General features: G+C 39.3%; 1 protein-coding gene across 13 annotated transcripts in view; it reads left to right on the top strand.

Annotated features, from left to right (window-relative positions):
• Positions 1-17,056, top strand: part of ARID1B (AT-rich interaction domain 1B) — a 496,963-nt gene that overhangs the window by 31,904 nt on the left and 448,003 nt on the right. For 11 of the 13 annotated variants that reach the window (XM_044422242.1, XM_044422234.1, XM_044422313.1 and 8 more), the window contains exon 1: positions 12,200-14,343. The exons of 1 other annotated variant lie outside the window; for it this stretch is intronic. In XM_044422242.1, coding sequence (XP_044278177.1) covers positions 12,619-14,343 — 1,725 coding nt within the window. In that variant the 5' untranslated portion in view covers positions 12,200-12,618. Of the gene's footprint in view, positions 1-12,199; positions 14,344-15,530; positions 15,647-17,056 lie in introns of those variants that run through there. One more of the 13 variants, XM_044422294.1, reaches the window with a different exon arrangement.

Here is a 17,056-nt window from a genome sequence, read left to right as displayed (position 1 = left end):
AACAAAACACATTTGCTGCTAAGAATTTCTCTAAAACCCTCCTGAACAATGACTTGCAATCTTGCTCATCTTCATATGTGTTTAGTGCTATTGATATAGAATTTTTATATTGCAATTCTAACAATTTAGTTGAAACAGGCCATACATGAAGAAGGACATTACTGAGGCCAGTGCCTCCAGCTGAAGAGAATGATCTAGTTCTCTTTTCTGGTTAATCATAAATGTTTCTTTAGTGGGCAATAAAGAAAAAGCAATGGCTTTGTACAGTCATCCCTGCAATGCTCAGAGATTCATTAAGAAATAAGGTTTTCTCAGGTAAAAATGGTTATTGAATACAACTAGGCTTAACATCTGATTTACTAAGAATTGTCCTGAATTGTTAAGAAAATAAAGAAAATCCTGCCATGTTCTTTTAGTAAGAAATGAAATGTGTTTATCATAACATGTTGGACTAAATTAACATTGTGGAAACAGAAATGGATTTGGCCTTGTTCTCTCTGAGGAGATACCTGGGTCTCAGCTTTACTGCTTCAGACTGTATGTGCACGTTGAGGTGGAGGAATTGCACAATTAAATAGATGGACTATTTATATGGAGCCAAATGCATGTAGATACACCTGCAACTGAAATACAAATACTGCGGCCCAGAGCAGTGGTTTTCAACTGCTGGTCCATGGAAATTTATTGCAGCTCCATGGGGGCGGGGGGGGGGAGGGTGTCCACATCCTGCTTGCCATGAAGTGGTGCAGGGACTAGCTGTGCTGCACCACCTCTTCCTTGGTTGGCATCGCATTTGTGGGGAGGGGTGCTGGTGCCACTGGAGGGGTGGCACGGAGCGGGGGAGATAGCTCAGTGGGAGCTGACTGGGAGCCACACCATGCTGTTTTCAGTTGTTGGCATTTTTTGTTATTGTTCTATTGTTGGCATTTTTTGTTGCTCAGTTTCTGGTCATTTTAGAGAATTTTCATTTTTTGGTATTGTGTTTGGAAACTAATACACAGAATACTGTATTATGGGTATGGTGCTTTTTGTTTCTGTCTCAGTGGTCCCTGAGGTGGTTTTCCTGATTTTGCCACTCCCCAGCTGTGGAAAGGTTGAAAACCATTGGCAGTGTGGTGTAGTGGTTAGAGTGGACTGGGACTTGAGCTATCTGGGTTCTCGTCCCCCTTTAGCCATGGAGCTCACTGGGAGATTTTGGGCCAGTCACTCACTCTCAGCCCAACCTATCTCACTCTTGTTGTGAAGGTAAGATTGAGAGGAGGAGGAGAATTATGAATCAACCCTAAGTTCCTCAAAAGGAAAAACGGTGGGATATAAACCAACCAACCAACCAAACTCTCAGCAAGAGCTAGGCCATACAGTCAATTCAAATGTTCAACCTAATGTATAGAAATATGCATTATGCTCTCCCAGGACTGTACTGCCTCAGAATGCACATAGTTAACCTTTTATCCATACATTAAGCTCACACAGTAAGGAGAAGTCTTGACTACTTTCTGGCATGGAAAGCTCTTCATACAGGAATGTTTAGGCCTTATAGCTAAAAAAGATTCTGCATGTACTTTACAAGGTTTAGAAAGCTCTGCACCACATCAAGAGACAGCATGTTGACTCAGTTTCACAGTACATTCAAATCACTCTAATTTGGATATCACATATACTATTGAAACACTTCCAATATCTGCAGATCAGAACCTAAGTGTGTTTTACCTGTTCATGTTCTTTGCTGGTTCCAGACTAGCATGGAGCCAGCAATGTTGACAGTGCAATTATTTCCAGCAGTATATTCAGACATGTCCTGGGAAAATGATACCTGCATTTTTCTGGGAATTATGTAAGTTTCTAGTCACATGTTTTATAAAATATTGTTTTAAGAAGAATGGTGTAGAATTTAGGATTTCAAAGAGCTCTTTCAGATCTTTTGTGTATTTCCATTAGGCTAATTTAGGAGAACTGCCCAGTGGATTTGAGCCGCACATTTTATCTCCGAGTATAAAGAAAACCATTCCACACCAACTAGACATCTCAAGTTCAAGAGTAATAATAATAATAATGTTTAATCTGTACATGTCAAATGTCACTGGTCTTGTGATTAAAGATAAGAGTACTCATAGAGCACAGACTTCTGTATCTTGTTTTGTATCAACCACTAATTCTATCATCCATGAACTGATACATTGCTTAATAATTTGATTTCATTAGAAATTATAATATATGCTATTAGTAGTGAAATGACTGTTACTTTGCCTTTCTCAGATATCCAAATAAAACTAGAAAAAGACAAATTCATGTCTGGCTGAAAACAATATATCTGGGGGGTCTTTCAGATCTTTTGTGTATTTGGGGCATTCTCCACACAAAATCTGTGTAGGCTTTGCAGCAATAATGCCAAGTGACCTTTGTAGTGCCCAGATCTCCAGCTTATATTTTTATGTTTTTTAACATCTGCATGAAACCGCTATGAGATACCTTTTGTTTTGGACTGAGTTGTCAACAGTGTGAAGAGACCTATTTCACTCAAAATCCCTCACTCCACCTTACATCCTGCTGTTCTTTACTCCCATGAATGTTAAATACTCTTGTGTATCCAAAGCCCTTGTCTTTGCTCTGTGACTCCAATACATCCCTTCCCTAGGATCTCCTGTAGTTCACACATATCCATGGCCTCACTTTTACACCTTCACTGAGAATGCTGCTAATTTCTCCATCAAAGTACAAATCTCTGTGAAGGTGGAAGCGCCCCCAACTGGTGTAATTTTAACAAATACTTTGCTCCACTAATTTCTCCAAAATTAGCTGATGCATTTGAGCGCATGTAAACGTCAATAAATACGTGGAACTTATTTTCTCTTCAGTTTTTTCTGAGTGTCTCTCTCTTTGTACAGAAATCATTTTCTTAGCCATAGAAGGCAAGGAAAGACTTTATTTCCCAATGTTAAAGGTCCCTTAAGGGAATGCAAGTCACATAGGAATGTGCACAAGCTTGCATATGTATCTCAACAGGAGCACATTCCATAACCATTCTACTAATCCCAGGAAGGTGGTAGACATGTTAAATTGGTGCCTGGAGGCAGTTCTGAGCAGGATGATAGCAAATCAACTTCATCTGGGTAAGACAGAAGTGCTGATGGTTGAGCTTTGCAACCAGTTTTGAATGAAGTTACACCCCCCCCACCCCAACAGGCAAGTATGTGACTCTGCGGTATTACTGGGGGTAGTGTTGCCTATGGAAGTGCAAGTGTTCTCAGTGGCTAGGCACTGTTACTGCCAGCATACACTGGTTTGGCAGCTGTAACCTAATCTGGAAAAGTAGGTTTGGTCTTAGTCAGACATGCACAGGTAATATCCAGCCGAGACTTTTGTAATGCTGTCTTTCAGGAAAGTTCAGAAATTTTAGCTGGTGTAAACTTCATTGCCAGAATGTTTATGGAGGCTAAAGAAATTGAGGATATTACACCAAATTTGCTTTAGTTTGGGTCTGTGCTCAATCTGAAGGGCTTGCGTTAACCTTTTAACATTTGAAGTTTACAGCTATTAATAGTTTGGGATCAGATTATTCAAACTTTCCCAAACCCTATGAGTGGTTTTAGAAGTCAACCCTTGAAGTCAATCAGTTTAGTGTGTACTTAGGACAGGGCCTTTTCCGTGCTGACATCAGATTTATGTAATTCAATTTCCTGAGAACTCATGTTCTCACTTGTTGCCATGAAGAATATTTTATTCCACCAAACCTGCTCATTTATATTTTGCTGGTGACCTATATATAATTTTGTCTGATGGCATTTTGATGTCATTTATTCCACTGTTATATTGCTTTTCACATTTTTATTGAATCCCACTTTCTGTAGGCTTATCCAGATGAGGTAAAAGATGAAGTAAAAATAAATAAGACTGTATGTATGTTTAGGTATGTGTTTATTTCTGTGTGTTGTTTTAAAAATTCTGAACTGGCTTACGTAAAAATCAGAAGCATTACAGCAATAAAACATGGATTTAAAATATAGCTCAGATAAAACAAATAGGAAACAAAACAACATTAAATCCAAAGGAGGCAATGGCGAACAGTAGCAATAACTGATGGAATATTAAGATATTCAGCATTTATCTAAAAACAAGAGATGTGGAAACTCTCCTAAGCATGCATTGACCTGCAGATTTTGGGCTTTCTATAGCCACGTTTTAGGAACAGATAGGTCTTTAACCTTATCCAGTGCAGTTCTTATGTTCCACCACTGTGAAGGCCCTTCCCTTCAGTCAGATATTTACCAGTCAGATATCTACCAATGCTAGACTAAGGAAGCAGGGCATCTGGTGGAAGCCTTAAGATAAGTAGCCCTAGGTAGTTTAGTGTGTTTAACAGCTCAACTCTATGCATGATTAGTCAGAAGAATATCCCACTGCTGCTAATACATAGGGTGAATTGTGCTTAATGCATATGTGTTCATGGATTCTAGCTAAAGAGGAATTAATCACCCGCCTTGTGTCTCAGAATAAAAACATAAAATAATATGAAAAGAGTCATAATGGCTGTGACCAAAAGTTCATGTTGCCCAGCATTCTTTTCCTCTTTCAATGGCCAGCCAGAAGTCCAGAGGCAGGGCCTTCCCGTTTCTGATCCTTAGCATACTGCAGCTGGGTGTACACACCATGGCAAAGAAGCCTGTGCTGTTTGCAAACTGTGCAGATTTTTGCCTACATGTTCCAGCCAGACAATGACATGGTTCCCCAGGCAGTGCGGTTTCTGTTGTCCTCACTTCATCCTCTAGCTCTTACCTTGCATCTGGCCAGGGACATCTCTTTCCTTATGCAATTGCTCCCTATGGACCTCAACAGCCTCATCCTGACCATTCCACTTGAAGTTTTAAAGTGGGTCCCCCCTCTTCCCCATCCCTGCAATGCTGAAGGATATTTGTATTAAATCACGATAAACACTTTGGCCATGATTTCCCTCATCTCCCTCAATGCATTTATCCCCTTTCTCTCCTTCCAAAAGTAAACATGGAGATGGGAATGTTGCCTACCCAATAGGAGGAAAGCAGATAAGGAAGCCATATATTGCAGATATATATATATTGCAGATAAGCAATATATATAATGCTAATATATTGCATTAGCTGCAATCAGCAGCTAATGGATCACTGAGTGGCTACTCCTGTTGCTGCTGTTACCTTGGGACTTTGTGGAGCTTCTATAAGTACAATGATAAAGCCATATAAGCTAATATCCATTGCTACTTTGTGGCAGTGTATTCCATATATTAATTATGCATTCTTTAAAACAGTACTTTATTTGTTGTCTTGAATCTACTGCTAAATCATTTCACTGAATAATCTTTAATGTTAATATTATGAAGACAAGAAAATATAACTTTCTTCACATCATGTATAATTTTATAAACTTTTGTAATTTCCTTCCCTGGTCCCAACACCTCTTTTTTCTAGACCAAAACACTTTACAGCTGTAAGGACTCCAACCCCTTGATCATTTGGAGTACCTTTTCCTGCACCTTTTCTACAATTCTTTTTGAGATGGGATGATCAGAACAGTTTACAATGTTCGAAATGTGGTTGTGCAACTGTGCTGCACAGAAAGAGAGAGAGAGAGAAGACAAATAGATTTTGATAAAGCCACTTGTCATACTGTTTGATTTTCAATACCTTTCCTAGTAATCTCTAGGGACTTGACTTTCTGCTACTACCACATTCTGAATTAGCATTTTATTTGTGACATCTCTTTTATTCCCTGGACACCCACCACCCATCAAGATTCAATCATATATATGTAGATATAGGTTCCTTACCCCCTGTTCATTTCATGCATACTAAAACTCATTTGCTTTTTTGTTGGCAACTCACTTTTATAGATAGCCCTGTGGAGATCTGTGCATGTCACTTACGGTTTCACCATCCTGAATAAATTGGCATTACCTCCAAACTTGTTCATTCTAATGGCCACCACTGACTGTAGACCTTTTAAATTCATATAAACAGTACCAATAAATTGTCCCCATATAGATCCTTGGGCTTTTCTTCCTATGTTTCATCCAGTCACCATAAGATGACACATTCTGTTACCCAATGACTACAAAGTTTACTCAGGAGCAGTTGAAGAGGGATTTTGAGATAATACACAGCTGGATATGAACCATTTAAATTGGTTTTGAAATAATGTCAGATATGGAGCTTCTAAGAACTACCAACATAATATACAGCCAGGAACAGATTCCGGACAGAAAGAAGATATCAGACTCTCATACAAAATGTAGTAATCACTGTCCTGAATAGTAAACCCAGAAATATAGGAGTTAGGGGTAGTTGTTCACATGGGAGCAATGTCTCCTTCCCTTGTCCCCTGTTTGCTGGTGGGCAGGGAAATGTTTCTGTACCTAGTCCAGCAAGAGGAAATACTGAGGATATATCAGTAAAGGAAGGTGTACAAAAAAGGGGTGACACAGGTTGTTCAACGTTCCACCCATAGTCCCTGGTTCCTGATGTGGCTTCATTCAGCACTTTCCTCTCCACCCACAATGTAGAGGACTAGATCCAATGTTAGTTTTCACTCAGAGTAGACCCATTAAAAGCACTAAAATCCAACAGGTGATGTGAGTGTAATCTCTTCTGTACTTAATGTGAAGCCTATGAACAGTTATGGGTAGGAGGGAGACTAGCAATTGGCTCTGAGCCAGAGAAACTCACTCAGAAGAATGTGAAAAAGAATTAATATGATTCTGCACTTTGGCCTGTTAGGGGCCTACATTGTGAGAAGGGTGTTAATTATTTGTTGTTGTTACATGTCACAAAGTTGTCAAAGGTATATGGTGACCCTATGACTGAATGCTGTCTAAAACGTCCTATCCTTTGTCACTGCTCAGCTTTTATAAAGTCAAGGTTGTGGCTTTCTTTCTGGAATCAATCCATACAACTTTTTTTTTTCCTTCCTCCTCTGCCTCCAGTGAGTCTGCCCTTCTCATGAGGTACCCAACATACAAAAACTTCAGTTTTACGATTCTGGTTTCCAGGGCAAATTATAGCTTGATTCACATGTGATGCTTCTGATATGAATAAAGAAAGAAACAATATAATAAGCATATTAAGAAGCATTTGAAAGGCAGCCATTGAGTTATGCTTCTTTCCTCCTGGGTTTGGAGGTGATACCAAGTTATTCAGGATGGTGAAACTTTAAAAGACATGTACAGAACTCTATAAGGCTATCTCTAATGTGGGAATAAGTTGCAACAAAATAGCAGATGCATTTCAGTAAGTATGAACTGATGCACATGAAGGTATATTCAAATACTCTTGAGTTTGTTTCATGGCACTGGAAATAGATCTGATAAATTTTAACAAGGAAATTTAATTAACTAATTAAAGATAGGAAAGTCTAATAGAAAAAAGAACTGTACCTGGTCAAAACCATTTTTTAGGAACTACTAAAATCCCGAAGTCCCATAAAACAACAACTTTTCATTAGGCAGGTGGTACAACCAAGGAAACAACCAAGTTCCAAAATCTGGCCAGGTGTTGTCAGTATGAGATTTGAAGTTTAGATGAGCACAGTCTCACAATGCAGATTTGCACAACAGTAGGTGTTGCAAATTACACTTAGCAATGCACTTTGAGATAGAGAAGCAATGGCTGATCTCCGTTTCTGCAAATACAAAGTGCAGCTTAAACAGAAATTTATGCTTTCCGAAAAGTTATCCTAAAGTTGATTTAGGATGAAAGAGAAGTATAGAATATGAGATAGATTACAAAAATGAGGCATATTGTCACTTCTTTAAAGCCATTTTAATTAATGTCTGACTTTTAACTATTCAGCAATTAACAAATTAAATATACATATATTTACACATAACCTGACACCTCATTTAAAAGATCAATAATGAAGATTACACTTTCTTTTAAATATGGACACTTTAAAGTTTTGAAAAATCTGGCATTCATTGTTTGAGGGAAAAATAAAACCCTCTTAATTATAATCACATTTGTGAATCATGCGATGCTGAAAGACTCTAGAGCTTAACATGGCTGATGTCACAACAGGAGCTGGCAGAACAAGTTTATTTTCCTAATCAGCTCTTTTTCTTCAGTTATGATGAAACGCATAGCATGTATATAGTGTATCCATTTTACAACTGTGGTATTACTGGATTTAGTGGTGAAGATTTACAACTTTTCAATAATGCATGGCTCCAACTTGGCTACATAGTGTTTTCTTTACACAAAATCTGTGTCAAACATTATCTTTTTGTAAATAATTCCAACTACTATTTTACTTTAAACACACTTAAAAACTGAATTGAATTATCACAATGATTAATTGATTAAATCCTGCTATATTTAAAACATCTGAAAAAGTGCCATGAAGACAATTGAGGAGAACAATTGTATGTCCAGTTAAATGTCAAATTAATATCAATAATGCTAGGGAAAACGCTATACAAAGTCAGAGAACCTGAACAAAGTAAGATAAATACCCAACACAAAACTCTAAGTGGTAAGTTTGAGTGGAATAACTTGCACATAGATATGGACTGTGCATGGCAATATCAAATTGTGATATCTTAGTCAAAGGTGCACAAACGAAAAGTTTTAAATTCAGCTATTGTTCATAACCTAAGCTGTGTGAAACAAAAATGAGTTATATTTGCTTTGCGTGATGTGTTCCCTGCACAGACTGCAATGCCTTCTGTCTGCTTGAGGGTGTGGCATCTGCTCTTGGGGAGGAATACTGGCACGTTATCTTTTATAGCAGGCTAATTTAATTGTGAAGTCATATTATGAAGTTTTGGATCTTCTGTTGGATCTTGAGATAACTGAAACAATACCATTTTATTACAAATGTCTCCTAAAATGATCTGTTACATTATGCGTGCTAAAATTGTATAAGTAACCAGCATTTGCTAATCTTACATAAAACTAGGTGCAAGGTGAATGAGAAAATATTGTAATCCTACTGTGAGTTATGCCCTATCAGGATTTTGAAATTACACATTTCAGTTTAAGTGTAAATATCTGAAAGAATAAATGTGTGATTTAGTTTATAGTTTATTTTAGAACCTACATGTATATAATACATACATGGAGATATCTCTCTGTTTGCATATGAAAAGAGTTCAAAACTCAACTTATGAGGTTTAATGTGTATAATTAGTGAATGTTTGAATATAGAAAATAAGAAAATCTAGGAAAAAATGTCAAAAAGCTCAATAACAAAGATGTAGTATTCTCTTGGCAAAAGCTGATGGATGACTTGGCATGCATTCATCTTACAGTTCTGTTATTCTTTCCTCTACAAAGATGATGTATATACACTAAGTTTGCATAGAATTGCAATTTGTTGTAGTTACAGATTATAATGACCCTTGGGTATGCACCTGAATTTCCAGCTAGAATTACTTACCAATTTTCCCACTCTATCAATTTCTAACTATGTAACAGTTTTGGTGTTTGCAAAATAGAAAAAAAGTAATTCAAATATAAGGATTATAAACATGTAGTTAAACAGGGACATCTGAAAATTAAGCTCAAGACTCAGAAAAAGAGAGTCACCAGTAATGCCCCATTGAAGAGAGAATTGAATTTAGTCAAAATCATCAATTCCAGTTATTTCAGTTAGACTTGCTATGTCATTCTCTGCATGTCAGAAGTAAGTCCCACTGAACGAATAGCATTAACTCACAGGTAAGTATCTACAGGCTTACAGCTACATTTATAGTTGAATTTTAATCAATTTTATCTGAGTCATAGACTTCAGACTGAATTCAGGAGCGGAGGAGGGGGAAGTAGCAACACTGTCAGGGCAATCCTGCTTTGCTGTATGATCATTTAGGATATTGTGTATTTCATACATAACAAGATACCTATTGTTTTGATCACAATCAAATGTGTTTATGATAGTTGCAAAATCATAATTTAATAGACTATTTTTATTTAAAAGATTACACGATCTGTTCTTAGCTTTTAAGTTAATGGCATGCCTCTCAATGGCCTAGTTGGTGGATTAGGATATGGTGTTTTATGGGTATCTCTGTACCGTGTATATTAATTGTATTAAAATAGATCTTAATTTGTTAATGCCAATAGTGGCAGCATGCTATTATATAAACGCAAGTCATTTCTATGACTAATAATTTAACAAAAGTGGAAGTAATCATTCTTTGGATCATCTACAATGCTTTAAATACAGCAGATGTAATTTCATTGTTTAGGGACATAAACGATAGTGCTGAAAATGTTTTACTCTCTTCAGAAAATCCTTGCTCTGCATACAAATTAATAGAACATGTTGAAAACAGCCCCATATGTAATAACTGTATTAAAAGCATCATTAATGCAAATGATTATTAGGACTTTGAGACAGCTGGACACTGTAGCAACTGCAGAAATGTTGCTGCCATAGGCTGCTGGCCACAAATATAGCAAATCAGGCCTTCGAAAATGATATAATCAGCAAAATGGTATACAGCGTAGTACTGTATACTACAGACTTACTGATAGAAGAAAAAAATCCTAATACCTGAAAAAAGGAATTATATCATGGTAAAAATTAATGTGCATATGATCAATTCATTTTGGAAAATGTATACTTAAAATTGTGCTTTTTTCCCTTGCATCTTTTTTGATTTCTCTCTCTCTTTTCACACAAACACACACACACACAAACATGTGCATGCACGTACAGGCACACAAAGGTGCAAACATTTACACAAGGGAAAATAGGAGTAATTATTACCAAACAGTAGCAGCTGCTATGAAATAAATCTTCATATCCTATTTAAAATAATTAGACCATACTGATAACTTGGGTGGCAAAAGTAGCATCTCTGTATATTTGAACGAGTGAGATATCCAAACTAATGTATTTTCAAAATATGTCATTCAGCCAATGATTTTCAGCATATCAGTTACCTGACTCTTAAATCAATGTATCAATTAATTAATGGATTAAAGGACATTTTAAACAGGTTAGTACAGATAGCATTTGATAGTTTGGTCATTTTCCTTTACAAATAGTGCAATTCTCCTGACACTGCTTCTTTACAAATTCCATTTATGTCACTGAAGTGTGGAAGTCCTGCTTGGTAAACTGAACTCTCAATTGGAGAATCATTTTACAGCTCATTCTTCAGATGGAAAGCACAACAACTTTAGTGGAATTTTCCCCAAGTGTACACCCTGAAGCCTTAAAGCACAATCCTGTGCACATCTACTCAGACATAAATCCCACTGAATTCAATGGGTGTATTCCAAAGTGAATGGCTATAGGACTGCAGCCTTAAGTAACAACATTGAACATACCTATTGGAAGTTACCTGCTATGGAATGTTTCTTTTTAAAAATGATGAAGAGTAAATTGTGATTTTAAATGCAATCCAAGATGTACTCGGAATATTTTTAACAATGCTATCAGCCCTGATGAAAGTTGAAGACATATAACAGTGAATTCATATTTAAATCTTCAATAAAATAAATAATCCCTTTCCCCCAATTTTAGTCTCTATTTACAGTTAGAGATTGCTGAAATTAGTTTATGTTACATTTACTTGCCTTGATCCCGCAAGGGAGCCTCACATATAAAAACAGGTGAGGGGGGTCTTTTGATGTAATGCAAATTAAGAATGCACATTCCCACTGAAAGTTGTTATATACTGTAATACATACGAAGTTGTCTTCATATTGTACATTTTTCCTATCCTATGTGTGGATGTGGACTTAAGTATATTATTTTATTAAGATCGATCATAGGCAAACTTATTTATGGAGATAGTTCTTACTTTCATTCAGATCATTAAAATATGCTGAAGTACATCACAGTTAATTTAGCTTATTGATGCTTTTTGTTGTGAGATGGGTTGGGAGGGGAAACTAATACCAATTGTTTAAACACAAATAATGAGTCCTCCTTGGACGTCATAAACCCTTCCACAAAGGGCTTCCTTTGATTTAATACTCTTCTCCCCTCTTTCGCAAGAGTGGAATAAAAACTAAAAAAAGGAGGAGGCAGCATCCGTCCCCCCGTTTGCAAAGCTGTGCCAGCTGCCTTCTGTCGCGGCTGCTGAAGAGAGACTGTGAAGCGTGCGCCTCTTCTCTTGCCTGTAGCATTGCTACTAGACCCGCGGAAGAAGGCAGAAGGAAACTCCAGTCCGCGTTTTCCATGTGCACCGGAGTAATCAGAGAGAAGTGGATAATAGTTGTTAGAGCTTGCTTGCTCGCTCGCTCTCTCATGCCATGCTGGGCCAGATAGTCTCAGCCAGACGTGTATTTACCCATATCCGGGTTAGAGAGGAAAAGAAAAAAGTTTCATTTAAACCTGAACAAAAAAACTTTCAACATGAAATCACACAGCAGGAACAGGCACAGACCGTAAGGCATTCTTACAATTTCTAATCTCCATCAAGGACTTGGGGAGGGGAGTTTCGGTCATTTTTTTAATCGTGTTGTATGCGCGCGCGTATGGAATGATCAGCAGGGTTTTTGTTTAATCACATCCATCTACTTTCTTGTATTGTGGGGGGATTTTTGCTCCTCTCTTCTCTCCCCACACCCATTATTGTTTTGCCCATTTTTCTAAGCTGGGGGGGACTTAATTGATTTCTCCCCCCCTTGCAATGTTGCAATGATCATGGCCGCGCAAGTAGCAGCGGCTCCGGCGGGTGCAAACAAGAACAAGGGCAAAACCCCGAGTTTGCCGGGCAACTTAAACCAAGATCTCAACTCCGGGGGTCCCGTTGCAGGCACTATAGGAGCCGCTGGATCGGGCTCTCTCTTGGGGGTCGTAGATGGGACTAACAGCAGCAGCAGCTTAAATAATGTAGATCACCATCCCCTCCACCACCATAATGAACTGAACATGGCCAATAATGCAACTTCTGCTGCCGCCGCCACCGGTAATAACAACGCTACCACCACCGGCAGCGGATCTTCCTCGGAATCGGTTCTGAAAGAACCTGGAAGCTCGTCGGGCTTATCTTCTTCCTCCTCCTCATCTACCCCGACTATGGAGACAGAGCTGCTCCCTAACCACAAGTTGAAAAGCGTTGGAGGCGATCACCCTACCACCGCACCTTCCCACCACCCCCATGCCCAGCACCATCACCAACACCCGGCTCACCTCCATGCCCAGCACCCCCATGTTCATCACCACCACCACCACCACCACCATGCACTTCAACAACACCAACAGCTAAATCAATTCCAGCAACAGCCGCCGCCTCAACACCATCCGATGCAGAATAACAACGGCGGCGGCGGCGGCGGCGGCAGCAACAACGGCGGTGGCGGCGCTGCTCAGCCCAGCAGCGCAGACATGGAGCAGCAGCAACAACATGGAGGAAAAGACAGTGGCTTGGGGGGACAGGCCGAGCCCCAGAGCCAGCCGCAGCCTCAGCCCCTGCTGAATAAAGGCGGGGACGAGGAAGAAGCGACGCCGCCGGCGGCGGACAAAATGGGAGAGCAGCACCTCAGCAGTCGCTACGACCACCCCAGCTTGGGACCTTTGGGCGGGCAACAGCCGCCGCCGCCGCCGCCACCTCAGGGAGCGGGCAGCGGCGGCGGCACTGGAGGAGGAGGTGGCGGCGGCGGCGGCCCCTCAGCGGTGGGTGTCTCGGAGTTTAATAGCTATTACGGCAACGCTGGCAGCAGCGGCGGAGGCGCCTCCTCAGCGAGCCGGGCCGGGCCTTGCTTTGATCAACATGGCGGACAACAAAGCCCCGGGATGGGGCTAATGCACCCCGCGGCGGCCCCCAACAGCATGGACCCCCTACCCAACTCGCACGAAGGCTACGCCAACAGCCAGTACAACCACTACTCGGGCGCTTACGGCCGACCTGGCGGCGGCAGCAGCACGGGAGGAGCAGGAGCTGTGGCGGCTGCAGCCGCAGCAGGCGGCGGCGGCTATGGGGGTTCGTCTTCTGCCTTCGGGGTGCTGAGCTCCTCTAGACAGCACCAGCAGGGCATGATGCTGGGCTCCGGTGGAGGGGGCAGCCTTGGCAAGGCATCTGGGGCTGCGGGCTTCCAAAGGTTCTCCGGGCAAAACCAACACCCGTCTGGGGCCACCCCAACCTTGAACCAGCTGCTCACTTCCCCCAGCCCCATGATGAGGAGCTATGGCACTGGCTATCCTGATTATACCAACCCCAGCGCTGCCCCATCGCAACAGCCAGCTCAGGGAGTAGCAGCAGCAGCCGCCCCAGGAAGTCAGCAGGCAGCAGCAGGCATGGTCATGGGCAAGGACATGGGTTCCCAGTATGGAGCTGCAAACCCAGCCTGGGCAGCTGCACAACAAAGAAATCATCCAGCGATGAGCCCTGGAAACACTGGACAGACTATCAGCAGGAGCCAGGTAACAATAACAATCCAAAAGAGCAAGCAGTGTGTTGTTTCACTTATGTGTGTCTGTGTCCTATGCAAGCCTTACTTTCTTTCTGATTTACTTTTCTTCTACTCCATCTCAACTCCTTGCTGCCTCTCTAACAGGGTTGGATAAGCCACAATGTCTGACTCTAATTAGGTTTGAGAGATAATCAGCGGGAATGACTTTTCTGCTGAAAACTGGACCATTTTGTGATACAGTTGAACAATACACGAGACCCACTCTACCCCACCCAGTACTCCTACTCTAGACTTATTAGAAATCTGAACACACAAGGCCCGGAGGAAAACCACTTTGGAGTGGGAAAGGGAGGAACCAGTGTCATTTTGCAGGCACTGCTGGTTATAACACTGTCTTCCTTTTCATGCCATGATTTATTTCTTCTAATGAGGAAAGAGGCCTTTTAGGTTATTATTGTGTTGCTTGAATGCAATTGTTTACCGAAACCCAGCAGAAAGAGTTTAAGTATCTTATAGGTATGTACCATAGTAATAAAACCTGTCTTTCATCCTAGTTGTTCAGGTATCTTGCTCTTTGCATGTGCCTCTAGTTTTCCAAACCAGTAAAAAACAATTTAAGGCGATGACGAATGTTACAATTAGAAATCAGTTGTGTCTTCTACCCTTTTAATGCACTCTTGCTTCATCAAGTGAGAGATTTTTTTTACTAAGCAAAAAGGCCTGGGTATGGTAAGTGATCGATTGTCAGTATTTCTGAAGTCAGTGCTTAATTTCTGTTCAGTTATATCCGATGAATTACCAGATTAATAGTTTATGGTGATTGTGAATGGAAAATATTTATATAAATATCCCTTTTGCCATCTTTAAAATCATAAGAAATAACTTAGCACTCTTGATGTTTCTTGCTCAGCAGTCTGAGCCTAAAGAGTGACTTGATCTCTTTTGCAAGGTTTGGAATTTGAATTGTGGAGGTAAACTGGCTGTAATAGTCTCCAGACAGCTGCCTCTGAGTTGACATCTAATCTGCCATCTGATTGGCTCCTCTCTCACCATTGGGCATTTAGCATTGCTGATGTAAATAGAATTGCTGAGCAGTACAGTCACAAAAATTCTTGCCACAAATAATAACTGAGCACTTTTGCTCACAGATGCAAGATTACACATTCTTAGAAGGGAGCTGAAATAATTGAGAGTCGTCTTTAGATAGATGTGGTTAAGAGAGATTCTGCAAACCAGTGACTGTTGTATTAAAAAGTCATTTTTTTAAAAAAAGAAAGTTTTAGGTGATCATTGTGTCTTCACTTATTTTTCATGTATGCAATCAATTTTGAAGGTGTCATTTGTTATGATGGCATAGAAATATTTTAATAATTAAGATTTAAATAACTGAAGCTCTGTAGTACAACACCGTGAGAAAATAAATGTATGCTTCTTTTATAAGATGGGCATTTGAGTGATTGAAGCCAAATTTCATTTTCAACTTGCACAGAATTGTGTTTTACTTACTTAGTATCAGATATTTTAGTTGTTTTGGCTTTATTTGTATACTTGTTACTATTTTTTAAATCTCTGACATATTTTAATATGTAGCATTTTGCATTAGAAAAGTAACATTGCTTAGCATTATCACTGTTTGTTTTAAGTTATTTTTATAAATCCAGAAAACTTTATCTAATATTTAAAAATCTGTTTGCATTTGGATTTCTTAGATCAGAAACAGACATCATGCTTCACTCAGCTTTGTTGATACAATGAATGAAATATGAGTTTATGCTTTGATTTGTAGTGAAGTGAATGTTGAAAAAGGAGTAACAATCTTTTAGTTTTCCTGGGTACCTTTTCCATTCTTAATAAGGCAGTGTTATTACAAATTGCTGACTTGTTAAATATGCTCTTAAGAACAGGGAACAGGGTAAATAAGTTGCCATACACATCCTTTGAAGACTTCAAAAAGCTTGATTTTGGAGTAAAGACCTTTTAAAATGATGATGTGTTTGAGTAGAGAGTGACTGCAGTAGTGAGTGATGGGCTAAAGGGAACAAATAATTTGAACCTTGGGCAGACTGAAAGTATATTTGTCTGTGACTGTAATGTTTTAATTTTTCTTGTTTTTGTTTTTTCTTGTCTTTGGGGAAGTAAGAATTCAATGAGAATCTTTTTCTTTTTGAATTTTTGGGGATAATGGGTTAGTAGAAACCATTAGGTAATGAAGATCTCTATGTATACTCTCTCATAATTAATGTTAAAAGATTTGCTTTGTCGCCTTTGTTTTAAACAATAGACTCTTTAAACACATGGCTTTAATGGGTAGAAAAGGCATTGCAAGCTGGCTTGTAAGTACATGATACTTTTGGGTGCTATATGGCAGGCATTGTTACAAATATTTAATTTTTACTGGAATGAGAGCAAAATAATTGTGTCTTCACACTGACCCTTGAAAACATAGTTTACACTTAACTGGTTCATATCCTGTTTGTACTAGTAGATATCTGTCCAGTACCATAATATAATGGATATGATATGTAAAGTGTATTCTGGCAAGCTTATTTTCTTTTATAACACTTCATTATTTGGTAGTGATATTCATAATGAACATTGATAATTAGTAATGTTTTCATTCCTTTTTATTACAATTTCATATGTGAACAACTGATAGATGCACTAAAGATAAAGGACTTAACATGATATTTCTTTAAAAAGAAATAATATTATTGAGGCAGAAA

Source organism: Varanus komodoensis, unplaced genomic scaffold (assembly GCF_004798865.1).
Source record: "Varanus komodoensis strain SLA01 unplaced genomic scaffold, ASM479886v1 scaffold1, whole genome shotgun sequence".
In the NCBI taxonomy this organism is placed as follows: domain Eukaryota; kingdom Metazoa; phylum Chordata; class Lepidosauria; order Squamata; family Varanidae; genus Varanus; species Varanus komodoensis.
Note: the sequence above shows the minus strand (reverse complement) of the source record. Positions and strands in the feature narration are given on the sequence as shown.